The sequence below is a fragment of the Numida meleagris genome, chromosome 11 (genome assembly GCF_002078875.1).
Source record: "Numida meleagris isolate 19003 breed g44 Domestic line chromosome 11, NumMel1.0, whole genome shotgun sequence".
Taxonomy (NCBI): domain Eukaryota; kingdom Metazoa; phylum Chordata; class Aves; order Galliformes; family Numididae; genus Numida; species Numida meleagris.
In genome coordinates, this window is record NC_034419.1 from 1,923,865 (window position 1) to 1,951,701 (window position 27,837).

Consider the following 27,837-nt stretch of genomic DNA (forward strand, 5'->3'; position numbering starts at 1 on the left):
GTTCTGATTACTGACTTCTGAAGGAATACAGTTTGGGAGAAAACAAGACAGATCGTCTGTCACGGTGACTGCATATTGGCTCATCAGAAGGAAAATCTTCTAGTATAGAACATTAGTGCTGTGTTCTGTAAACCTTATTGAGATTCCCTAGAGCATTGCTTTCTGTGCTGCTTTTACCATTTGACACCCAAGGTAATTCTGCAGTCAATTTACATTACTTAAAAGGAAGAGAGCCTGAGATCTTCTGGAAGCTTGCAGAATAAGACAGTGCTATAATTTCAGTGCAGGTTTGTTCCCAGTGTTACGCTAGTCTTGTATTTAAATCAATTCATTGATTCCCTAATCATACTCCCCGGCTCCCAATATCTTTCCAAAACTCTCCTCCTTCCCAGAGGGAAGAAGCGCCAGGATCTTAGGTAACTCAAGGTTTTTCTGTCTTTTCCTGCTACCTCTGTTGCATCAAGGTGTTCAGCCATCGCCTTGGGTAAGATTTCACCTTAGGTCTTGGATCTGTTGTCATGTCACACCAAAGGTGAGAAACTGCTTCCTCCGAAGGTTAAAGCTTGCTCAATTGAATTTCAGGCTAGTCACACTTCAGATCTGAATTAAAATGTAACTACGCAGCATGAGTTTTCTTTTTTTGGTTAAATACCTTGCTCTCTGTGGCAACTCAATTTCATGGAGCTATTTGAATCTCTATTTAATTAATTGCAGTCAGATATCCTTGATCTCGCTGTGTTGGGTTTTTTGTTGTTGTTGTTTTGGCTTTTTTTGTTTGGTTGGTTGTTGCTTGAACACACAGTCAGGTCTTTATAGTGACTAACATTGCAAAGAATTAACTGCTGTTAGAGAGTAATTCTTCTCCGTACCTGATATGGAAAACTTTCCTTACTAGTGATTTTCTAAACAGCTTTGCAGTTAGGATTATTGTGAGATTATTTTGATTATCTGCCAGAGTCATTTTAAATGGTTGGGAGGATGTGGGAAATAAACTCCTTGTGGACGCTGTGCTCAGAGCACAGTGCTGGAATTAGATTTAATTATATTGCCCGTAACCAAAAAATAAATGTAGCTGCTCCTCTTCTGGAGGCCTAAGCTGTGTACGTGGATTCTTTCCGAAGAAATCATGTGAAGACTTCCTCGGAGGGGGGGGATTTTGGATTGTGGGGTCTGTGACACAGTAAGAATTTCTCCCTTTGTAAAAAGCCTCTGCTGTACAGAAATGGAACGCGGGGCCATCTGTGCCCGCAGTTTTTTGTCTCTGACTGTGATGCAGTCTAGTTTTTGTGAAACTGAGAAACGACCAATGTGTGAACCCATCAATATGTGCACGCCCTTCTGTTTTCTGATATTTTGACAGCTACCCTTAGAAAAAGTAGTTATGTGGGATGCTGCTAATTAGAATTGGTAATCTTATATTGTAACAAAAATCTTCGTGTTGAATCACAGATATTTTCACAGAAACATCTACTACTACTATCAGTATTAACCGTCACCTCCCTTCTTTATTTTTATTTATTGAAGTATATTGCCTGGCAGTGCTGAGATTAAAGCTATGTCCCATCCCTTCTTATCACAGAGCTTCAGTTTCTCCAAGACACACAAGATAAAGCGTGCCATATGCTATGTTGGGGTGGTCGGTGGCGAAGAAAGCCTCGAAAGTATGTTCTCTTCTTGCAGCAGCAAAATAGACTTGAGGAGAAAAACATTATGGAAGATTTAATAGCTTGATTCTTTGGCTGCAGAGAGACATGAGCTGGTAGCTGGGGAGCACACCAAGCAGTGTATTTGCAACTCAATGCATGTGCTGCCCAGAGAGTGCTGCTTTTAAATGGAGTCAGAAGACACAGCCATGAATTTATTACGTGCCTGCTGTAATTCGCTATACAGTGCTGTTTGAAGGGAGCTGAAACTTCTCTTAAAATAAGTTCTCCTTATGCCTTGGATTTTATTGTGCTGTATATAGGAATGTCACTAAAATCTAACATTCAGTGTTTATGTGCATTGCTGTCATAATCTCAGTTGTTGAGATTCGGTTTCTTATGTCACAGAGGAAAGAAACCTAGTGTGTGAATTAAAGTTAATATTTTAGGGTCCTGCAAAGCATGATTTTTAATTCACTAAAGTGGATCAGACTCATGCTGTCTGCAGTTTCAAAAATTGCATGTTTTCCTTTTATAGTGATCTTAATACTGCTTAGGTTTTGTTGTTGGGTTTTTTATTTTGTTTTAAGAAAAAAGGTTTGATTTGAATGTTACTGAGATTTTTCCCACTGATTCTTGCATTCTACTTTCCAAAAAATAGATTATTAGAAGGGTGAGCTGTGTTTGAGCATAGCCAAATCTACCAGCGCTGTTCTGCCCACCCCACAGAACAGCTTGGCAGGAGCTGTTATGGCTGGGGTAGGTACCATTAATCAACAGAAATGGAGGGAAAGGGAAAGGAAGAGAAGAGGAGAGAGAAGAGAAGCATGACCATGTAGACTCAATAAAGTTGTTCTTAAAGTCATATTAAAAGCCCTAGAAGTGTCTTAGAAGCATTATATTGTAAGCATCGCATGAAGGCTGTGTTTTGTCTTAAAACGATGTGAGGTGATGAGCACTGCTTCAGCACAAGGAGAGGAGCCAAGTGAACAGTGGTAACCGAGCTTTGAAGTTTCTCTTTGGATCTTTCTTTCCACATGCTCCGCTCCCTCTGCCACCATCTTAGAGTGCATTTATCAGTCTGAGGTTCCTGCTGACAGTTCCTCTTTCCTCAGAAGCATCTGCAGCGGTGCCTGTTATGTCTGGGGAGGGTCTGGATGCTGTGTGGCATAAGCCAGTGCAGGACAAGGAGGTGACAGCATGTAGTGGAGCAGAGAGGCGACAGCTGCTGCTGTAGAGCAACGAGGAGCCTCTTTGCATCAGAATGTAGAACATCAGTGAAGATTTTCAGAGCACACGGGATCTGTTTGAAATCTTCTTCTCTTGGATTTAGTCATACAAGGAAAACACGTGGAACAGCAGTAATGCTTTCAGGAAGAGACATTTGTCGGCTCCTTGGTGCAAAAAAAATAAAAAATAAAAAAACATGGGGGAGAGTGTTGTGGTTGATCACTGTCTATGAAATTATCAGAAACAAATACAGAGCATCGAGGGCACTTTCTAATGTGAATGCAGAGTGCTGCAGTAGTGAATTATTGACAAGTACTCTATGCCTATCTTCTTCATTTATTTTCTCTACTTGAAAGGATTTGTCAGGATCAATAATGTTCTTTTTTCTTCTTTCTTGTCAGCTTCAGCTCTCCTTTTGCTCTTCCATAGGTTCTCCTTTTCCCATTCGCTGGATTTTCTTGAAGCTCATTTTGAGAAGTTGAATGGAATTTTCAGTGTTTTCATATGTCTGTATAGTCTCTTGCCCTAAAATAACTTTGAGAACATCTTAAGGTGTCTTGTATTTCGCTAAACAACTGTATCATCTTAAAACTGAGTTCATGTCTTAGTTATTCCGATACCCGGCTGTTGTTTATAACACACTCAATGTCAGAGTGGCCCTTGCCATCTACCACATCCCCCAGATAATCCCAGGGCACAGTTTGGGAGTTGGAAGGGACAGAGGGCCTTTCTAGCCAGCAGTCTGCGTGCAGCCCACCCTGCTTTTGGATTTCGAAGATGGTTAGCTGTGTTAGCTCAACTTGGCACCCGTCAGCTTGTACGGATAGGTCCCAGGCACGATTGAGATGGTTTTGATAGAGCATCAAAATGCTCTGTCAAAACTTGATGCTGTGATTTTGATATCGCATTTCTAGTCAGTGGAGTCAGAGTATTTCATTTCTTTTCCTTGTAGAGACTATACCAATGAAGTATAATCTTTCTATGCTTTTAAACTGGTACGTTAGAAATAATAATACTTCTGGTTATTTAAATATGAAGGGGCTAAATGAATGCAGAGTCATGCTGTGTAGTCCTTAGTATTGTTTGTGGGAGTTTTGCAGGCTTTGGAAGTGCAGTGTGTTCTGTATTTGATCATCTCTGTTTTTTCCAATCTTCTAGGATCTCAGCAGCAAGGACATGAAGAGAGATTTGTACATAGTTGCCCATGTAATTCGAATAGGTACAGTATGATGTATTAATTGAAATAGATATATGTGACAATGTTTTAAAAGTATTTAAAATACTTATTTTACTGAGCTGATATTATAATGACTTAATGAGTTAGAAAACTCATTTATGGACCATGTCTGTCTGCCCAGATTAACGTTGAGACCATCTGTTGCTGCCTGTGAAAAAGTTACCGATGGCTCTGTAACAATGGTGTTTTTTCTCAGCATGAGACAAAATGTTTGGTCCAACATCACACTTAGGAGGAGGGGGAGGGAACTGAAAATACTTTTGTTTAATGTTCCAAAATTTCATGAGGTCTTTTTGCTTATCATATATGGGTAGTTTATGGAGCAGGACATATCGTACCTGGCCATTTATATCTAGTGAAACAGGGACTGTTAGATAAATAGATATGAAGACCTGTTTTCTGCTGTAGGAATCCGCGGTGCTTCCAAGAACCCACACTTATGTTTAAGGAGATGCCTATTAAAAAAAAAAAAATAGGGGAAGCTGTCACATCTGTCAATTGTTCTTTCTGCGAGCTGACACCAAAAAGGAGCATTTGCAGTGGCATCTGCCTGCTTGCAGCCCAACATCCAGTAACATACAGTTGCTTCTTTCTAATTTCCCCTGCCTGCTCACGTAGAACTACCAAAAAAGAGCTGTGGATGCTTAGTAATATGAGCTGACCCTACCCATGGAAAAAAGCCTTTCCTTGCTAAATCTTTCTGAGCAGTCACCATTTTTAGAGGTGGCTTCTCTGACTATTTTAGGCAAGGCAAGGCTTCATCTTTTGTGTTTGAAAATAGAAGTAGCAAGAATGGAAAGGGTTCAAGATCCAAGTTCAATTTAGATGTTCAATTTAGGTATAGCAGAGTGCTCAAAGTAGTTCATGGACAGCTACGTGAATGTATTAGCCCAGCAGAGTGCTTAAGTGAAGAGCCTGTATGATTTCTGGTATGTAAATTACATTGCCAGAAACACTTTTAGACAGAAAGTGCTTGATAAGAAAAAACCTCAAGTTAATAAGGATATAATCAGTGAGTAACAGGGAGTTAAATGGTCCTAAATTATGAATGCGTGTACTTTCACTGAGAAATAAGCAAGTAAATATTTACCTATATGATGTAACTTATTACAGACATTTAGACCTCAAATGTTAACAGCGCATAGGTAGGAATACGGCGGTCTCTTCAGCAGCATCGTTCTGAACAGCTTTTAGCTGAAAAATGGTTTGGTAGAGTTTGCAATGAAATGATACTCAACCTTCTTTCCAGCCAGTTCACCACAAGTACCATTACTAGCCACTGGTGTCTTGTCTGAAGTACAGAATGTCTAAATGCCTTAAGGAAGCCATAGCTTTGGACTTTCCCGTGAATGACAATAAAAGCCTTCAAAGTCACAAACGTGTGGGAAGGATCTGTTTTCCATTATCTGACTTCAGTGTGTTATGAAATGCTTGAAAGCTGTAATTACTCTTCTTCACCTGAGCTATTTATCGAATGGAGCTTGTGGAGCTATTTAAAGCTGTGCTGTAGTCTAAGTTCACATTCTTAACGTTGATGCAAGATGTGCTGGACAGATTACTATGTGTAGTGTTACAAGTTGACTTAGATGATCATAGTGATTTTTTCTGGCCTACGCATTTTTGACTCTATTAGCAAACCGCCAATAGGAAGTTAAGTCACTGCACAGCTTATCTCAGAATTCTACTTTTATGCTCCAAGACAAACGTGGTAAATTACACTATATAAAATACTTTCTCTTAAAACAATTGTTTGAAGTGAAAATATGTGTAAATAGTGGACTAAAATGGAAGGACCACAGTGGATCACTGTGTGGATGCAGAGAGGGGAGTGCAAGATATATTCTTGTCTCGTTTGAGAAATGATTTGTAGTCAGCTGAGCTGGATGCAGATATGTGTCGCGAGGCTGCAAATCAACAATGGCCAGACATTGCACCATTCACTTTGTCCTTGAGTGTTTTGTTAGCTAATAAGCTCACATTCCTTAATTGAAGTAGCCCAGTGAGTCAGCTAGGCCCAAGCGGACCTCTGAATTAAAAACAGTAAAAGGAGAAAAAGAAGCTACAAATATAGGGAGGATTGCAATTTAGTTGACATTTACTGTAGGTATACATTCTAAGAGGGATAACAGAACAGGATTGATGGAATTGCTGCATTTCAGAGTCTAACATCCTGAATTTCTGTTGATTTTAGGTCGCATGTTGCTAAATGACTCAAAAAAAGGGCCCCCGCATTTACATTATCGCCGCCCCTATGGCTGCGCTGTGTTGAGCATCATGGATGTACTTCAGTCAATCTCTGAAATAAAAGAAGAGAAGGATTTTGTTCTCAAAGTTTACACGTGAGTAACTCTTAGAAATGAAAGAATTAAGAAGACTGTATATTGATGCTGAAGAGATACTAAATATCAAGATGCCATAAGCTGCATTTACTGTTTTATATTGACAAGTTAAACTTGTGCTGTTGGCAGTTGCTGTTTCAGAAGCTCATAGAAAGCAATAAATACTATTACAGATGTTCTGCGTGTGTTAAATGCTTCAGAAATTATTGAATATTGCCCAAATCTACGTGATACGCAAAGCTGCGCTTTTATTCATGTGCCTTATTTAAAATCTGTTAAGCTCAAAAATGTGGAATTATTTTCTGTTACCCTTGATGAAGGGAATAGTTACAGAAGCAGCATCTGCAATTTTTTTTTCAGTCATGATGACAAAAGAACTAGAAAACAACTGCCATCAACAGAGTGCAACCAAAAAACTCCAAACAAGTCGATGTTTTCTGAGCAAGAATCTATCTCCTGTTTATTTGTGATTTTGAACTTTGAACTACCAATTCCTACTGTGCAGTGTGTCTCATAATCGTGTATGTGGTCTCATAATCGTAATAAAGAGAGCACAGACAACAGTCTGGAGACTGCAGAGATTATTTAAATATCTTGTCAATGAAAAGAAATACTGGCAAGATCTGCTTTGCAGATGGGCTGAGATACAGATGACATTATTTTGTGGTCTATGGCCACCATCTGAGTAATAACATAATTAGAGGGGTAATAGAACTTTGTTATTCTGTGAGAAGTGCATTCAGCAGCAGAAAATCTGCCATTCACTGGAAGCTATAAAGGAAAAAAAAATGGCTTTCACTGTTCAGGGAAAGATTATTGAATAATTCTTCCCACATTTGAAATCAGTTTGTCCAAAGAAAGTCCTTCAGAGTCAGCTCTTCCATTCTTGTTTTGCCAGCAGTTATGAAAACTGTAGCAAAAATGTCAAGTTGCAGGGAAGAAAATGGACTTCTTTCATCTCTTCGTCAATAGAATCTGGATCATTTGGCATTTTGTTGCCATGCAGTTTCAGCTTATCTCAAGCTGTTGGTTTCTGGTTATTTAATTTGTTAGTGTAGGACTTGTAGAGATATGTTAATATATTGCAACTGCAACATTTTGAATGTTCACAGTGATGAAGCGTTCTGAATCTGATTTCTGTTTTGATGCCCTTTTAGTGCATCTTTAGCTTCTTATTTGCTGAAAAAATGGGAGAGTAAAAATTTGTTAAATACTGGACTTGTCCATTTGTTAGTGATAAATCATCAATTCATGCAGCCATGAAGAGCCATCCAAAATCTCAATACTACCATGAAAAAAAATCGCAGGATAGAGAACTGTTCCTTTTCTTTCACTTACCCTGAAGTGTCCTGTTAGTATGGATTCCCTGCAGACCACCCAGAATACCAGCTGTATCTGCCAAAATGGTGAAGTAGGTTTGTACCAGCTGTTGTTCTTCTCTTCTGCTTCCCCAAACTCTTTGTTTTTAACATCCATAGACAGCCAGTACTGCCTCCTCAGAGAGGATGTAGAGCACATAACAAAATTCCACTCCGTAATCAGATGCTTCTAATCCTTTATGGCCATTATCATTCACTGGAGTGTTGGACATCGTTCTTTTATGCCACTGCTCTTTGGAGTGTTCTCTGTAAACCTCCAGCAGAAATCTTCAGAAAGGAGAATATATTGATGTAGACAAAAAGTGCCAGCTTATCCCTTTTACAGTGTTAATAGCCGTTAGTCTTTGTGACAGAATGTTTTCACAGGTTTGTCTGCTTACATCTTCTCTTTGCACATTCATTTGGCTAAGCTAACTTTTCTTGCTTTGTAGATAAGAATTGAAATAACAAATTTTTGTCTTTTATGAACTGGAAATTGTACGTGAATGCTTGAACAGTGCTGAACTACTTTTCTTACCTGCTGCACTCACTTTTATTATTGTTAATATGCCTCAAGCCAACCCAAAAACACCATGAGATGAAGTAAGGAGGGAGGTGTATTTGTATTTTTAAAGGAGATGTAAGAAGCATTATTTTTGTACACGATGTGGGTAAAACTTACAGGCAGAAAAACCTTTCATAGGGAGCAGCTGGAAAAAAAGTTGAAAACCTAACAGAGGCTGAAAGAAATACGCGGCATTTAAATTGAGTCTATTGCTGGATCCACAAGAGACAACACGCACAGGAAGAAAAAATCAATTTACTTCACCAGTCTGCCTTATTATTGTTAAAGATTTATGTCTGAAAAAGTCTTTTTGCTCACAATCTGCTGTTGGTTAATCCTGCAGTCATGTTATAATCTTACTAAGAGGATAGAGTACCACAGCACTAGCTATAAGCTCATTATGTAAAAGCATGAAGGTTTACTTCTGTAATTCTTTTTAATAATGTACATTTAAAAGTGAGATGAAAATGAAAATCTCAATCCGCATATTTTCAAGATATTTTGATTTCATACTTTCATGTGAATTTCTGTCTTCAGTTCTGTGGTTTTGATCACTGCACCTTATTGTGTTGATGTTTCCACTTCCCTAAAACCTTCATGTATTTCTCATTTCACTTTTGTTTTATCTTTTTAATGGTTTGGGGTTTTTTTCTCCTGTTTTTCCTCGGTCCTTTGTGCGTTTCCCTCTTTCAACAGCACTAAGTCTTAAGTTTCTTTCCTCTTAATGTGCTATCTTGCCTTTTCCCTTTTGAAATCCAGTTGTTGCTATTTGCCCAGCTGGACAGACGTATGCTGCATTTCTGTCCCCGTCTGTTTGACATCAGGATCTGATGTGGTATGGCAAACATTCCAGTTGGTAGATTTACTGCAGAACCAGCCGACCTGCAGGGATGATGGATGGCTCAGGAGACAGTTCTTATTGAAACTAGAAATACGTTTGGTAATACATTTGGTATTTAGACAAGTAAAATGTTAACAAAACACAATAAAATGCATTGCTGCTAAGTGTTCTCAGGCCAGCTTCAGACTTGGAGGAATATTCTTCTTTGTGTTCAGGAAATGTGAAATACAGCTTACTTCGGTTATTTGGTACAAAACTAGCTTTAAGCTAACTTTATACTCCATTGATTTTGGGACAGCTTTGTTCCAGCTTAATTTACAGGCATAAGTCATTGGAGACCGAAATCTATTTGAAATTCAACTCCAGAGGCTGATACAGCAACTGAAAAGTTATCAGAAGTTAGACATTTTCTGTAGCATCAGCGGTGAGGGTGAAGGATGGAACAGAATTTGTCCTGTTGGTTCCCTTTTTACTTTAAGGAAAATATTATTTGCAGTGGAATAAATGATTTCACATGTCTTGGCAAGGGAGATAGAGTAAAGCATGTGGAGAGAATTTCTTTTTTCCTGATGAGTAAGCTGAATATTAGATAAGTTTACGAACAAGTCTATAGATGGAGGAATAGGAATAGACAGGGACATGTATCCTAACATCCCTAATCCAAAAAGGTGAGGGGAGCGACTGCGGGAAGCAGCCGGACACGTGCACCCTGCCCAGGCACTCTCTCCTGTGTCACTGTGGTCAGCTGAGACGTCCGCTGCCCAACCCCACTGCAGTGAAGGGGGGATGCTGAGATGGGAAGGGAGCTAAGATTTCGTGTGGGATAGCCCCAGTCTAACCTCACCCGACAAGCCAGAAATACAGCCTTAGCAGCGTTTTGGATAGCAAGCAGAGAGGATGTAACTTTTCTCCATTTCTCCTTTATTACTGTTTGTCCATCCTGCTTAATTTATTCCAAATTGTCTCCTTCTTTTGCTTGTATAATAATCGTGTGTTGGGAGTATTGGTAAGTGTACCACAGCAGGCTGCAGGGGTTGTGTCTCTGTTCCTGACCGTATGCGGTGTGATAATACTGACACTACAGAAAATTGCTGGCTGTCCCTTTTTCTAGGCGGCTTTAATTCCTTTTACCAGGACTATTCTTCAGCTCCATAATGCAGCAGCCAAAAAATCTCTGTTGTCTTCACAGTGGCAGTTTCATTTCATACCCCAATTTTGCCAGCATTGTATGCTCTTGGAGGAAATCAGCAAACATTTTAAAACATTATTACGCATGGAGCAAGTTTTACAAAGTTTTACTTCTTTCTCAAGACTCTTTGTAGGAGCTGAAAGCTTCTAACCAGTTTTTTGAAGGGTTTTTTTGTTCGTTTTTGTTGTTGTTGTTTCTTTGTTGTTTGGGGTTTCCTTTAGGTAGAAGTCAATAGGAAAGAAATTTAATTCAGTCGTTGAATTCGATTGCACTTCATGAAAAATAAGGTTCACTATTACTGCTGAGTTAAATATTGCTGACTTTGTAGGGAACTTTAAATCTTTCATTTGTGCTTTAAATATTCTGAATAACGATTGAATTTAAAGGGCAGTTAGACGTGATCAATGCACTTTTTTTCTTCTTTTTTAACCAGTAGAGCTGTTTGTGACAAAGGTTCCATTTTGGTTTTTCAGTTAGATTATTATACTTGTAAAATTGCCATTTCAGCTGTGCTTACACTAGTGTAAAGTACATTATAGCATTCTTAGTGCATCTCTTCGTTATGTGATAACAAGCTGTAGGCGCTGGTGGCTCCTCTTTCCCTGGAAGCTTAGTGACTTCAACAGATTGGTTATACAGCTTTACTCGTTATTAGTGCAAACAAAGCTATTCAGCTTTAATGTTCAGCCAAATGAGAGTCATCATTGCAGTTGAAAGGAGCTGTGGTTTCTTACTGGGGTTTAAGCCTGTTGCTTTATATCATCTCACCAAGCCCCACCGAAGAACCTGGTTGTTGTCTTAATGACAGCATGTGGGTATTAAAAAGAAACATAGAGCCATAGAATCACCAAGGTTGGAAAACACCTCCAGGATCATCCAGTCCAACTGTCCACCTATCACCAATATTTCCCCACGAAAACATGTCTCTCAGTGCAACATCTAAACGTTTCTTGAACGCAGAGCTGCTGATCATGTTCTCCCTTTTCCTTGTCTTCTCCAGGACAAAAAATCCCTATTTCCTCAGCCCCTGCCCATCCACGGGACTCTCACAGGAGAGAGACGTTTTTGTTTTTTGCATTAGGGAGCCCAAAACTGAACAGTGTTGCTGATCCAGACTGCCATATAATACCTTCTCAAATAATACCTGGCAGGAACCCATTTCAGTCCATAATGCAATCCTGAGAGCCTTTCCTGCTGACTCATGCGAGCGGTTTCTTCCCCAGGACCGAGTGCTGAGTGTTTCCTTCCTAATGCAGCTGCAGGAGGAGCAGGGTCAGCGGCTGTGTTCTCTGCTGAGGCTAGCAGGGTTCCTCTGTTCCTTTCTGGTCAGGAAGAAGAGCCATTAATTGCATAACCTAGCAGGAAAGACAGAATTATCAGGAAATATTTACAAGGATTTTGTTTATAGACGCTGCTTTAGGTGGTGGACTTGGTAGATGCACATCCAGCTGCTTTGAATTTGATTGTCTAATCAAGGACCATGCAGCCAGCTACATTGCGTGGATATTGTTTGAAAAAGATTATAATTTGCACACAGGATTTCAGTGTGTTATTGAAGCTGATGTTAACAATTGAATTTTTAATAGTGAAATAATATTGAGTGGAAAAATGATAAATCTGTTGACAGATAGTTATATTGTAATTTCTATCCTGGAAATGTATCGAGGACTTAGATACATAAAATAACTGAAAATGAAAAATAATACCATTTACTATTAATGCTTATTAAAATTGCATATAGATGAGAGGATTGTTACAAAAATCTCCTGCAGAAGGTGAAATACATGGAGAAGCATACATATCCTTTTCCTACAACATGGGAGGTAGAGCCATGTCATGTTTAAGGCATTCTGTGAAGTGTGTATGTAAGCAGAAGGCTTGGTGTCGATGTTGGAGATACTCAAAAATCAAATCTTTATTTTATCTTCCGTGTTCTAGTTCTTATTTCTTGGATCTACCTTTTTTGTTATTTATGATACACAAAACGATAATATATAGCAGCGGTTGCTTTCAACTTGAAACCAATTTTCTATGTGCAGAGAATTCAGCTAGAGATATCTAAATCTTCATTATATCATGTTACAAAGAACAAAGCAATTGTTTTAACGACAGAAATGTCACCGCAGACTCAAAGGTGTCCATAAAAGGGAGATTGCTATTTGGGAAAATGTTGGTTTTTTTTTTTTTTCACTTTTAAAAACAAGAGTTTTGCTCATGCATTGAAACCCCACCAGCTTTCCTGTTAGTTCTGCAACAAAGCTGACTTCCTTGTCAAGCTTTCGGCTTGAATCGGTGTTCTTTTGTTTTAGGTGTAACAATGAAAATGAATGGTGTCAGATCCATGAAAATATTATTCGCAAGTCCAGCACCAAATACACAGCACCCAGCTCCAACTATGGTAAGTGTTTACTTTTATACTTCTCTGGTAATCACAGCTGAAGATTTCCTTCAGGAAACCACTGGTTATGTAGAGTGGAGTAATTTGGTGAGATGTGAGATTGCACGTACCTGAATTTCTGTACCTACTGTGATGATTTAAATGTTGTTTAACTATAATTTGTGTTCTGTTTACAGATGTAAACTGCCTTGCCTTTGCCAGTTTAACCAGGAATTCTAATACATACTCAATATCTTCCCTTTTCAGATACAGTTGAAAATAATAATGCTGTGATTTCAACATGCTTAGTTTCCTTCATCTTTTTATCTGTCATGTTTGTTTATCCCAGAAGATCTCACCAGTGGAGAGAGCTAGTGGCCTGCTATAGAACTAGCTTATGTGTGTTGCATTTCTTGTATATCTATGCATGTGAAAACTGCTAGCCCATGCTTCGATACGGCATCAGCAGCTATCAGCACTGGCAGAACTCTGTTGTGTCTTTGTGACTCTGGCTGGGGTTACTGTGACCAGATTTTGCTGCATGGGAAGTGAAGGATTGAAATGTATTCACTGGAATTTCCCTGAGGAAAACAATCTTCCTGTTCATCCTGTATTCCCTGCAAAGTTCCAGGTATCACGTCTATCTAAAGGTTGCTCTCCTGAGGATAGGGTGCATCCTTGTGAACAGGAGTAAGACCAGATATTGAATTTGTCTGAGGTACTGACCTCACTGTCCAGAAAGTTCTGACTCACCCAAAATAAGTGGCATTTTCATACCTACACATTGATTGTCATGAAGACTCTGTGCTAGTTTCAGTACTGAGTGTTTCATTACATGTAACTGTCTTGGCAGGGTTTTTGTCTCCTTTCATATCTATTTTTATTTTCCTGGTTAATGACAGATAAACACAGAAAATGTATGTACATCTTTCACTTCTAACTTCATTAATAGTTTACTGATTTAAGGATGTCGTTACTACTCCACTCCAAAAGAAACTCATAATTAAGACAGTGTTCTGCTTAGTTGCAGGTAATTTTGCATTACTAAGTGAGGGTACGATTCAGACAGGCGCACTGATGTCCAAACACTGTTATTGCCTTAGTTTCACTTGTTTGCATATTCAGATGTTGTAGTGGAATATGCACCTCACGACGACACAGCGGACGTTAAACACAACAAAAAAAGCCAGTAAAAGAGTTTTGAGTTTTGGGATTTGTAACATTCAAAGCCGATCTCCTTCCATGTTGTTCCTATTACAGTGAAGTTCGTCTACCACTTACCTTTAAAATGTTGTCCTGAATTGTTAACAACTTGGAAAACTTTCTGTTTGCGTTTATTTCAACTGCCAGGTGTCTGCTAAAACTTTCTTTTTCAGGTATGAGCATTACAGTGCAGAAATGTTTAAATCATATTTGTGATTTGAGCCCTGAAAGCAAGCTCTGGTTGGTTCTCCCCCTATCTCAGCAGCTCTTGAATAAGATTAGCCCTTCCTATCTGCTGCAAGGAACAGAAAAAAACAGGAGGTTAGACTGGATAGGAAAAGAGAACTGGGGAGTAGACTACAGACCTCTTGGGGAGAAGCAGTAGCTAGGCAGAAGGTTGCTGGAGCGTAACACGTGGGAGGGTGTCACAGAGGTACTGTCTGTAATACTGCGCTGTAAAATTACCTATTCCATTATTTCTAGTGACTAACTTCAGCAGATAATAGATCAATTCTGGTACTATTTGTTAATTACTAAATATGTTACTTGTGGACTTGATACTAGTGCTTTCGGTTCCCTAAAAGCGTGTCTAACAAAATGACTAAATACAGTTTGCAAAGCCAATATATTGAGATAAGAAAAGAGCAGAACTTTAGATGGTTCATGCAAGAATACGTATAAAAGGCAGCGTTTGGCATGTGTTGTTCCACACAGTGAGCAGAGAGGGCAGAAAGAGCTACTGACTGTCATGCACTGAATGGAATAAGGATTATGGAGAAATTACTACATGAATGTAATTCACGTTGCTTTGTGAGGCTGGTATTGCATGTTTGGCAGATGAGGCTAAGTCTCCATGGTAGGTCTTAAATGCTGGCATTTTAATGCTTCATTTTCTAACTTTACCAATACATTATCCTCATTTTATGGCTGTAGTATATCCTTTAAATTAAAAGCTAGTAGAGAAGGAAGTTAGACTAACTGTGCAGTTATTCCTAGTGAAGCTATTTGGTTGATACACTGAACAAAGGATCACTGAAAGAGCTGGCTGCTGAGCATTTCTGGCTCTTGTTTTCCAAGTTCACTTTCACCTGTTGTTTCTCCTGAAATACGTTGAGGTACTGAATTTCATTAAAGTCAACATTCCTATATGAAGCAGGTCAAGAATCAAGTGGAACGGAGGAGCTTTGAGGGTTTTCTAATGCTACCAAGTGCTATTAAAGGCACTTCTGGGATGTTCTGCAGGGTTGTGTGATACTATAGTTCATGTAAAGTGATGTTGCTCATATATGTGTAGTAATGCTCTGTACATGATGTATAGAAATAATGCTAAATACTTTAACTTGTGATGTGTTACTGAAATTAAGTATTCTGACTTTAAAAACATTGTAGTTTATATAATATAACGCTCCTGACTGATCACCCAAAGCAGATTTGTTTCTTCCATTCCGCTTCTAAGTGACTCCGAGGCAAAAAATAACTCTGTTTGGGTATTTGTATTAAATTTTATTAAATTAACCATAGAGCAAAGCAGTATTTTAGCTGTACACCGTGTACATTCAGACGTCTAATTCTCAGGTCTAAAAAATGAATATTTTTGTGCTTTTTTCAGGACTTATAATATCTCTTCAGCTTCTTCGTGGTGACATGGAGCAGGTTCGAAGGGAAAACCCCATGATCTTTAACAGGGGGGTTTCTGTTACCAGGAAGCTGGGTTTCCCCGATGTCATAATGCCAGGTAAACATAACAACTCCAATCTTAAAATATTGGTCATGTTTTTTTCATGTTCTCCTTAGACAACTGTCAAAAAATACTTTACTCAAAGAAGGCTAAAAGTACAGGAGTTAATCTTCTTTGTCACGACATGCCAGTTGCAGGTTCAGGGAGGCATGTTGAAACATTTTAATCAAAGGACACTCAATAAAATTGATATATTCATATGTATCGGAGGTGATCTTGATCTTGAAAGTTTGCTTAATTTCTTTTTCCACAATTAAAAATCCCTTGTGTAGACTAAGCATGAAGATGTTTATTTTAAAATGCATTAAGTTTCTTCTCAGCAGTAATCTAAAGCCTGACAGAAGAGTTTATTCTACTTTGCCACCTTGATTTTTGGAGTTACTACGATCCTTTTGCCCTGGTTTATGGTACATGAGGCTGCAGATCTGGTCTGATTTTCCAGCTGATCTTACAGAGCACCTAGTCTCTGCAACAGCTGCCTTGGCTGAAGCATTGCTGTGCTCCATTTGCTCCTTGCTTCTGGAGCAGCAGCTTGAGACTGTTGTCTTTTTGGCACGAGTTGAGGTAGGCACAGCATAGCCAAGAGTTCATTTAGGGAGGAAACTGGATCCTAGCCAGCCATGCAATCATAGATACAAAAACTGGCATTAAACAGCCTTAATTTTTACAGTGTAATAAGAAATGGGCTTTCCAATTATGTTGCATGTGTAGCATTTGAAATACTGCCTTATTGCTTTGCAATATAACAAGACCAAGGATGACTTTGCAGACATAAGAAATTTAATGAAAGCATAATGGGAAAACAATCAGATTTTATTACTGGAAAGACTGCAGTGACACATCAGTATCAAAAGCAATTGTTGTAGCTTTGTTATAGAGGCTCTTGAGGAAGCACAATAAAAATTGGGAATATGTGGGAAGGATTTCTAGAATCTAAAGTAAAAGTGTTTGAACAATATGCTTTTATTTACTAATGCACTTAAAAACAACTGTAATACAGTCTTCCTGTTCCTGCTGAAACGATGCTTTAACTGTCTGTAAAGCTACAGTGAATGTATTCACAGTCCACCATATTGAAATAACCTGAAATTGGTGTCAGTTCAGTACCGTGGGTTATAAAGCCAATTACACATTTCAGTTCTTAGTGACCTTAAAGCAATCAAATAGAGAAAAGATTAAATACTGTGTGCAGAAATGCAGACACTGTGCCTGCATGACGGTCTGCTGCAATTGAGATCACATTTAGATGTCAGCTAGAAAAGCCACATCACTGCTAGAAAAGTCAGCATCAAAAACAACATTTACTTACCCGGCTGTCCTGCAAGAATTGCACTTCTGCATTTGTAGAACTGTCCCTCAGTTCCTTCAGACCGTTCAGTTTTAGCAAACTTAGAGTGGCTTTATGGCCTCGGTGTTCCCCCCAGCCTGTTTCTGCAGGGCATAGTGAGCCTGTCTTCCTGTGCTTTTGCTGTTGTGAGCAATGCTTTTGTCCAGGGGTTGAGTAAGCAAGTTAGCAGTGTTCTGGCAAGAGCTGTTCCTACCCTAAACTTCCGAGATTCTCAGTCTAGTAAAGCTAATTACAATTTCTAAACTTAAATACTCTTTGTAATTAAGAACACTAGAGAGAACACTGCTTCAGTGCAAAGGAGGTCAACCAAATTGTAGATACGTTGTTATGATCTCTGTGATATTCACCTTGGACATTTAACTAAATTAAAACCAGTTTCCTCAGCAAATGCTTGCAGTGCTCCCTTTATAGGGATCTGCATACGTGTGGTAGTGATCTTCCCAGGTCTGATCAGCCCAACAGCTTTTTAAGTTGTATTCCTCACAAAGACATTCTGTTAAGTTACTATTGCTGGCTAGTGTCTTTTTTTTCCTTTTTTTTTTTTTTTTGTGGAAACTGTAATTCTTACTAGGGAGAACAGTGGGATTTTAAGATGATAATATGCTTGGAATTGGATTGATATATGGACTGACAGATTGGTCTACTGAAGTTACTGACTGATACAACAAACATGGAAGGACCACCATCCTGCTATTAAATGCTTGCAGCCTCTCTGAAGGTGCTGAACACCCAGAAATTCTCCATTCAGTGGGGGATGCAAGAGGTCCACACATACAGTTCTGATGTCAAGCTTTAGGCATTTCTGTTAGGGGAAAAAAAAAAAAAACAGAAGGCTCTAATTTGTAGACAAAAGGCAGTTTGTAAATGTGCTTGAATACCAGGTAGGAAAGCAAAGGCAGTCATGGTGTGTGAGCAGACTTTCACTGTAATGACAAATGGGGATATTGCTAGAGTAGAGATGGGGTGCAAAGAACGAGATAGTCATGAACAGTGCTCGAAGCAAAAAAATTCATTGTCCTGGATATTCTTCAACTGAAAAATTAGGAAATTAAAATACAATATAGCTGTGCTGATGCCATAAATATTATTCATTCTATTATGTGTGAGTTGTGACAGCAGATGTCCACAGATGTTTAAAAAAAAAAAAAAAAAGATGAAACTGGTTTGAGTTTACGTGATAGAGCATTTGTATAGAGGAAGTTATCCTTTGGGTGGATTAGCAAAACTACATGAATAAAGAGTGCCTGTCAATTTGCTGTGCTTTGTGCCCACATCGTTGCAGCCAGAATCAGACTGATTGGGTGTACTGGTATTGTCCGGCATTAGAAAAGATACCATTTACAAAGCAACCAAACAAAACCTTTTAGCAGTTCTCAGCCATGTCTGTTTCTTTAATTGTCTTTGTCAAACTACCTTTTCATTCCTTCGCTTCAGAACTGTTTCTTTCTCGTGGAAGACAGGGTTTCCTCTCTGAGAAGAGCACAGAAAGTTCATGACTTGTATTTTGCAAGTGGATGCTGATTTTAAGGCATTGTGATTTAAAAATCATTTTGATGAATGAATTAATAAAGGCTGTGTCACCTACTATTGTTAAAATATGCAGTGGTCATTCTGCTGAACCAAGAAATGTATTTTCTTTAAAGCAAACAGAGCTGACATTTCCATGAATCTTCTTGCTCATGGGTGTTAACATCTTCATTTTCTTTTTTAATAGGAATTCTTTTCAAATGTAGACATCTTAACCATTGAAATTCTGTAGCTGTGTCTTACCACACAATTCTCCTTCCCCATTTTTTTTAACAGTAGCGCTAGTTCCTATATCACGTGCATTTTTCCCTCACTCACGTAAGAGCAACGTGAGTGGACATCATTAAGAAATAAAGTTAAACCAGTCTTTATGTGCTTATATCTTGCATGGTTATGAAGAAAAGTGTTAATATATTTTAAAATAACCATGCCTGTCTTCAGTTTTAAGTGTAAAACGTTTTGTTTCCTGTTGTGTTGTGACCTGAGAAGAGCATTGTGAAGACTAATGCTCTTTTTGCCCAAGTCGGAAGGGATTCAGCCAGCGCAGCCTCACAAAGAGGTGGTGGGTTTTTGTTCCATTTTGATTTTTGGGTTTTATTCTTTTCTAAGTTAATTGGGTTGGAGAACGTCCATCTGATCCTGACAATTTTACCTTTCCCCAGAGATAAAAGCAATGAGGCATGTGCTGCTTGCCTTTTGGATTGCAACTTTATTTGTATACAGAACTTGCTGATCAGAAATCTATTGCATAGGCATGGCGTTTGTCAGTTCCCCAAAGGACATCCCTTCCCTCCCCCATGTGCTGATAAGTATTCTGTCTTTTACTTTGATCCTCTGATGAAAAGTGCATGCTTCATCTTCTACTTGTGAGTGATGTTTCTTTCTCTTTTTTTCTCTCTCCTTGTCTTAATTTTCTGGCTTCTCTCTCTTTCCTTTCCTTTTATTCTCTCCCCTTTCTTTCTGATGCAGAGATGAAGATAGTTGGGTGTAAGTTTCTGCTTTTCTGTGTAATGTCTGCTTATTGCTTGCTTCTTCCCATTTTCATATCTTTCATGGAATGTTGGGGATTGGTAAAGGTAATAAATCATAACATTACAGGGAAACTTTGGTAACAGACGTTTTGTCTTACCGATCTCTTCATACCACGGGCCAACTTAGTAGATAAAAAAGATTCATCAGTAGCAAAGGTGAGAAAAATCTCAGCATCTGTTCTTTCAGATGACAGAAATACATTGAGAAGTGGATGTGGCAAGACTCGTCAGCCATCCTCAGAATACTTGGGGTGACAGAACTGATGAGGCTGAAAGATACAGTTATGTAATAATTACCCCCAAAAAGCATTTACAAGGAGAATAAAGAATATTTTTGTTATTAACAAACTGTCAGAAAATGCAAAGTAAGAAATATTAATTTGGAGGAGATAAGATAACGTTAAAAACTCAGCTTACAACTACTGACTATAAACTGTTCCAGGCAAATAATTGAACTTAAAAAGCATCATATTCTTTTCATACACAGAAGTGAAAGAGTGGATAGCAAATAATCTACTAAGCATCATTTGTTCAGTTTTTAATTACAGGAATTGAAACAATGTGAGTGTTTTGTTCCCCAAAAGGTAGAGGGTCACACAGAGTTAAACTAGCATAATATTCTTTTTACAGAGGGGGAAAAAAGTTAGTTTCCTTTGGTAGGTAGGCAGTAGATAAAACCTCTGTTTCCCCTTACCAATACAGTATTACTCCCAGTAATGTTAATAGTTGCATGCCATCAGTGTTTCAAGGAATGTAGAAGGTGTAATGTAAGGGTGGAATGGGCCGCTGGGATGAGAAGATAATTCCTGGCACCCCGTTCTGGTGCATGCAGGGGACATCTCTCCTGAGCAGAGGGAGCAGCCACCCTTGTCAGAAGCTGTGTTAGTGTCCTGCAGTCTGTAGTTGCTTTGAAGATTGTACTTCCTCGCTGGACCGGGTCTTGCAGAGGCAAACCCTTAGGCTTACTTTGCTGTACCTTGACTGAAGTCAGCAGGGTGATGCTGGTGGAGGATGTTGTGAGGATGTTCCCTTGTATATAGGATATAAATGTACTGTGCTGTTTATTCTTCAGAAGCCATTGGGGAAGCCATTGAGTGTCCTTCTTGCCCACTCTGAGAGCTGGCATTCTCCAGCAAAATGCTGAGATTTTCAGAAGACGGGGATGTTAGAGAAGGCAGTGTAACAAGTGTTGGGCCCCTTAGTAAACAGAACTGCTAGAATTGAGATGTCAGAGGTTTGTCTGCCTCTTTCCCCGCTATGAACTTATAACGTAACATTTTTTGGCACACTGCTTACTTGTGTAAAACAGAGACCGTTCGTGTCCACAGTGTACAAAAACTTTTAGGATCTCTTAAAAGAAGTATTAGATTAAATGCAGACTGTTTCTGTACATGGTCACTATTTTGCTATTCAAGTAACTCCTTACTCTTCCAGCAGAAAACCTGCAAAACCAATATAAATCCTACATATTCTAACACAGTTATTGTCCATTGCACTATTTAATGTTGCTAAGTCTTGACAATTAATATTTGGAATGTTTACAATGTGTATTGTAAACACAAAACCAGTGTATGACTCTTACACTCTTTTCCACTGCTTGCTTAAAATAGAATAGTTTTGGGTGATAGGAGAAAGGATTTCACTTCAGTACATGTAGGGCCCCCACAGTTAATATTTACGACCTTGTAATTTAAATACAAATTGTATATTTGACGTAAGTCTTTGTAGTTAGATTTTAAAAGAACAATAATAACCGAAACAAAAGTCCCATAAAGGTGAATGGAAAATAAACGAAGGGCAGCATGAGACATCACAAAATAATTCTTATTATTGTGAGAAATGCTGTATGTCAAGACATTTCGTAAAGATTTAATCTCAGGAACTGCATATATAAAAACTGCATATATTTTGGGCAAAAGAACAGTTTACATTGGATTTTAAATGGAAAGCATTTGTTGAGGGATGGCCTTTAAAACAAATACCATTTTGAAAACTCACGGGCTGCTTCAATTCATCCTGACACGGGTGTCCTCAGTTAAAGTGCCACCCACCAGCTGGAACCTACAAATACTTCCAGCCCAGTAGCCGCCTAGCACTCCTGTAGTAAAGATAGGAGGCCAACGCTGACCCACTCTGATGAGCTGCACTGTTCTCCTTGTGAGGATGGGAGAGGCCGCTGCGATCCACGCTGCCGCACCGCGCTGCTTTTCTCCCCAAGAGAGGTGTTGTCGCTTCCAAGCCAGGACTGTTTGCACGGAGGTGTCTGCTTTATTAAACAAGCCCTTTATTCCTCTCTCTTTCTATTTTAAGATAGAATTAAGCAAGGGAAAAGCTCTATCTGCCAAGATTTTTGACTTGTTATGTAGCTGTCATTCGGTGTCAGAGCTGACAAGGATCACTTGGCTCTGCTGATCACACTTCTTGTTTTGTCACACGCGAGCTGCACAGTGCTGTCTGCTCGGGCACTTGTGTGCTGTTGTGCAGAATATTGCCTCCAGCCTTGCAGTTTGCATACTCAGAACTAAATGCCTAATGCACTGCTCTGTGTCCACGCATTTGCTCTGTTTTCTGTGGAGCCCCGTACTGTGTCTGAGCTCAGAAACCTCAAGAGTGACAGCAGCAGCCGGGAAGGAAAGGCTTGCAAGGACACAGCAGGAGAAGAGGTTAAGTGACATGCGAGGAAGAGGGAATTCTTTGTAGGGAGGATATTTGCATGGTTACACACGAACAAACTGAAGTCTGTGAGCTTCTGGTTTTAACTCCAGACTTTGAAGAAGCTGATGAGCGCAGTGCCTGAGAGTCAGTGGCCTTCAGTCTCTGCTGTTTTTGCTATGCATGATGGCCTTTTCTGTGTTTTTTTCCTGTTATTTTTTTTATAAACTATTTTTACAAGAGAAGATGCTCCATTACACTTCACTGAAGTACTTTTCCCCTTTTTTTCCTTCATTTTGATGCAAATCCACTGTTATCTCGATTCCTCTGGCCCCCACCCCACAGGCATTTTTTTAATTAGTGAAGTAATATCCCTCCTGTTAAGCTTAATGGAAGATGAGATGCTACGCATACACCAAACTCTGCATTTAATTTAGTCTGGGAAATGATTTGCAATCTGACGTTGGACTTTGTGTAGCCAGCCCCTCTTCCAGAGAAGAGGCCATAAATAAGAATCTCCAAAATGCTAATTGTACGGGTACAGTTAATTTCCATTAAGAATTACAGCACATAAATTGGAATTTTTTTTTCCTCACCATGCATGCTGCTAAGAAAAAAGGCTGGAGGCTTTTAAGCAGGAGTTTCAAAACAGAAGCCCTGACTTAACTTTGGCTGTGACTTCTGCATTTCTTTGATATTCCTGCGGTCCCCTTATAGGTAGCTTAGCTGTATTTTGAACAGCAGGAAAAACGCGCAGATAGTTTTCTCTGCAGCGTGCTCCATGTGATGACTGTTCTTGGATGAGAAAACCAGGCCGGATGCTGGAGGGCTTTCGTGGCCCTCTCGCTGTCATCTTTTTCCTGGCCGTGAAGCGCAGCGGTCTCGGAGCCCTCGCTGCCAGCAGGGCTGATGGCAGGAGGAGGACACGCTGCGTGCAGATTCCCATTCACAGGAGAGCAAGCAGAAAACACAGAGCGGCAGCTACAGAGTGGTACTTCTGTGCCTAAAATGTTGTATTGATCTCCAGAAATAAAAATGACCGTAAAGGCGAGACTGAAAGCTTCTATTGTTTGTCCCTCCGGTAGGATCAGGAATGAATTTGGTGGAGTTAGAAACTTCAAGAAAAATATAAAATGCATCTTTGATGGACAGAAGGATATCCCTCACTGCCTGAAAGCATACGCTGCTTACTTCATTGTGCTTCTGATTAATAAACGGATTTAACCGCATCAGCTTCTCCAAGTGCCGGCTTGGAAGAAATCAGGCATTGGAGGAGTCTCTGATTTGCTGGATAACCATTCCATCACTTCATTATTTAGTCTCTTGAGGCTGCTTAACAAAATACCTGCCTTGAAAGAGTTTAATTTCTAGTGTTTAAAATGTTTGTATTTTTTTTATATTGCCCTTTCATACATTTCTCTGTGACAAATAAATAAGAAGTGATAGGTGAGCGGTCACAAAATGGAAGCAATAACTAAATCTTAGGGAGGAGCAGGTGCTATCTGCCATCCTCTTGGTGCATGCTCTAGAATTGACTGCATTCCTTTTGAAAGCAGCATTTCCCAAACCGGATTCTTAGAACAAAATAAGAAGTGAACTAGACTCTGTTAAATTCAGGATAATGACAAACCTGAGAGAGGTGCCAGCATTTGTATTGCTGAGTATAGTGTAGTCATTGGCTCTGGAAGCTCTTGAAGGTGAGGTAGTGATAAACTGGCAAGTATCCACGCTGCCTGCTTTCTTGCATTCTTGCATATGGACACCAGGGACTAGCCAGAAGTCTAGCAGAAACTAATTAATAATTCCCTCTTCATCCATCTCAACTGAATTACAACCACCTTTCCAAAAAGGCTGCTTTTATTTTCTTGTTGCGATAAAATTTGCAAATCTACAAAATACTCAAAGAAGATTTAACGGAAATTAATTTTCTACCAGTCACCACAAAAGTAGTCTTTTTTTTCTTTTTAAGTATATTAAAAATAGGGAGTCTGGCACTACTGACATTTTTTCAGTTTAATCCTGATAGCTGCAACTCGTAGCTAGGCAAAGTAGCAGAGGTTTTATTTTCCCTTCTCTACTCATGCACAATAAAGCAGGTCCTGATTCCGAGTTCACACTTAATAAAGGCATTACTAACAACGGTCTGATTTTATGCATTGATATCAAAATGTTCATCTTTATTAACAATTAACTTGCTGCTTGGAATGATTTGGCATCAGCCATGGTCTTGCAGAACACAGAATGGTTTGCAGAATCAACATAAGTTTCACACAGGCGCAGTCCCGTGGTGAGTTTAGGCATGTGCCTCCTGTCTTTCCCTGCAGGTGATATACGCAATGACTTATACCTGACATTAGAAAAGGGAGACTTTGAGAGAGGTGGGAAAAGCGTGCAGAAGAACATTGAAGTGACCATGTATGTTCTGTATGCAGATGGAGAAATCTTGAAGGTAAGTGCTTGTTCTCTCTTTGAGTTTCGAATGCCATCTGCTTGTTCCGTGCACACACATTCTGTCTCTGTTTGTTCTCTGATGCCGGGGAAACTAAACTGAAACTAGTTCTTACTATTTCTGGTTTTGGCTAAGGTTTTAAACTATTATAATGAAAGAAGTGGTTGCTTACATATTTGAAAGAATTTGGAGCACTGCCCCATATGGGAATAGGTGCTTAGGAGAAAACTTTTCTAAACTGAAAAGCTCATCTAATTTTGCAGTGCGATGTCAGTGGCTATAGCAACATTAAAATTTAGAGTAACTGCAGTCAGAGAAAGAGCAGAAGAATGTATGACAAATATCTGAAATCAAATAGTATATCATACAACGTGATGAAACAAGACTACAGGCGAGACTGTTAGAAGTCTAATTTGTTGGACTTAGCATACTGAATGTAGTTTTGAAGAAGAAGTAGCCTTGTTTCCAAGGTCTTGGCTTTCCCCATGAGAGGGCTTCATTCCAGTTGTGGATGGTGTTGTTCAATGTTTTTCTTTCTTTCTCTGTTCTTACTTCAGTGTTACTGAAGAGAAGAACAATAGGTAGATAAGTCAGCTTTGTGTGGGGTGGGGAAGAGTGAGGAAAGAGAAGTAAAAGTATTTTGACATAAACTTCTATCATGAACGGAGTAGCAGCTGTACTAAAATGTATTAATCGTAACTTCTCCTACTTTTTTTTTTTAACCTCTGGTGCAATAAAATGGTCTTTGTAGTCATTCTCATAGAACAGGCTGAACACCAAAGTGCTTGTGTGTCAAGCTCATTGCCACAATCTGTTTTTTGAATTGAAAGGGGAACTTTTCCTTTATTATCATAATTACTTGTGATTTGATTAAAAATTAAATACATCTCTTGTAAGGAATTGCTTTGTGCTCACAGCTGTTTCTGGAAGATCACAATCCTTCCCTGTCTAATTGCATTAGGAATACATTTTGGATTGAGTGACGTATGTTTTTAATCATTGCTGTATTATGGAACAGTCTGCCAAAGACCATGGTAGGTCTTTGTTCTCCGAAGTGCAAGATCAGCATCTTTGAATACCAGTATGGCTTCTAGATGTTCTCAGTCTTAACTACTTCTGTGTTTTCAGCTGGAATGGCCATTGAGATACTGTTACCTTTTCCTTAGCCTTGTCCTTGCTCCAGCAGTACTTCAGGGCTGTGGGTGGGATTGGAGATGGGGCATGGCACAAACTCACGGAGAATAATAAAAGGCAGTCGATCCAAATACAATCAGGTGGACGTACTTTTTGTAACAGAGAGACTTCATGTGGAAAGGATCTTCTGTGGGTTTTCAGTTTCAGTAGTGTGTTTACAAGAAAACCTTTGTACTGACTTTTATATTATTGCTTCTCAGGGTAGTTCTAGTCAAATCAAGGAAGATTTTATGATTATGTTAGGGAGATCTTCGGTTCATGAGGCCTAATGATGTCTCAGATCAATTGTATTTCAAACCTGCAGTCATCAGAATTTTTCTACATAGGAAATAATAAGCTGGTGAATGTCTACTGGAAAACAATCGAAAGTGCTACCAAGAACAGTAAAACCTGAACTCCTTCCCTTTAATATGAACTCCTTCTCACTGCGTGGGTACATTTCTGCTCTCTCTTATTGCAAAATAGACCTAGAAAAATAACATATGAAACCAAACATCAATTGAACTGAATATAGAGACATAATTCAAAGTTCTAAGTGGCAGTGTGAAGGAAAAATCATATCTGCGTGAGACAAGGAAACAGCCACTTAGAATTGAGTTCAGAAACTAATCACGTATTATCTTTTTTCATTGCTACCATAGTTTCTACTTGATACAAAAATCCCGTAAATTCATCTTCCAGAGGTAAAGCGAATGAGACAGCCATCTGGAATCACTTCTGACTTAGTGGGTTATCTTACCTTTAGTGGTAATGTTCTTTTGGAAGACAGTTGACCCTATTAAATGCATATGACTTTTAATAGGATGTTCTAAATCTGTAGAAATGCCTTGAAAACTATAAGAACTCTAGGTATCTATAGATACTGAGCTGGTTGCACTCAGAGGCAGAATATAACTTTATTCCTAAATGGGGGAAAGAAGCAGCTGCAAAGAGACTGCTGAATGGGGAACCTTCAGTCATTCAGTATAATCTAAAGGGAAGTACTAAGACTGCAACAAGAGGAGTGCAACTTAAACTTTTTAATATAAAAGATAAGAATAAAATTTGTGTTGGCTAGAGCTCAGTGCGGTACTGATGAGGTAAACTGCTTAGTTTGGGTTGTCTGACCACTGAATGATCACTTGCACGACTCGAGGTTGCATTCTCAGTCAAGTGTAGCTATTTTCTGCCTTCCGTTTCATGTTTCTAATCATAGGGTTAATTTAATAACTTTCAGTGGGTTGCGTTGTAGGGAAAGTAATAAAAAATCTCCAGTTGAAGCTTACAATAGCATGGGCAGTGCACTGAATGCATGATGGTTGACCCCAGCACTCCACTTTTCTTGGCTGAATGCTGTTCCTGACCTACAGCATTTTCCAAAGCACTGCCAAATAAGAAAGTGTATGCTGAGTTACTCTGTGGTGCGGAAATTACGGCTCTATGAAGACTTTAGCAGAGCCATACTCAGTAAGAATATTCTGTTTCAAATCCTTATTGCTCTTGAGTATATCTTGGTCCAGAAATAGTCCTATTGAAAGCAGTGGAAGTTAGTCCCAAAATACAGTCCTGTTCAAGATGAAAATGAGTGTTTTCTTTTCAAAATGATCTCACCCAATTATTAGTATCTTTCAGTATAGTCCGGAAAATAAAAGCCTTGACATGTTTATCACTTACTCTTCTTTCTGTTCTAGTAGAAAGAATATCTTATTCGTCATGGGACATAACTTAAATGATAACATTATTATGCAATCCTTTTTCTGGTTTAGGCTGTGCTCTCCAATTCACCTCCATACGTGGCTCTCAGGGTAACGAGGTGTACAGAGAATAGTTTCGTGTCTGCATTTTGTGCATCACAGTTTGGGATTAAAGATTAACTGATCCTCTAACCTCAAGTTGTAGATTGTAGTATAAATGCGTGGACACTAAATTAACAGTGA

At 39.1% G+C, this 27,837-nt stretch overlaps 1 protein-coding gene across 9 annotated transcripts in view; it reads left to right on the top strand.

Moving 5' to 3' along the window:
• DOCK3 (dedicator of cytokinesis 3) overlaps window positions 1–27,837 on the top strand; it is a 209,663-nt gene that overhangs the window by 108,479 nt on the left and 73,347 nt on the right. For all 9 annotated transcript variants that reach the window (XM_021409194.1, XM_021409197.1, XM_021409195.1 and 6 more), the window contains 5 exons: window positions 4,032–4,092; window positions 6,302–6,449; window positions 12,712–12,800; window positions 15,592–15,717; window positions 24,603–24,727. In XM_021409194.1, the coding sequence (XP_021264869.1) occupies window positions 4,032–4,092; window positions 6,302–6,449; window positions 12,712–12,800; window positions 15,592–15,717; window positions 24,603–24,727 (549 nt within the window). The remainder of the gene's footprint in view (window positions 1–4,031; window positions 4,093–6,301; window positions 6,450–12,711; window positions 12,801–15,591; window positions 15,718–24,602; window positions 24,728–27,837) is intronic.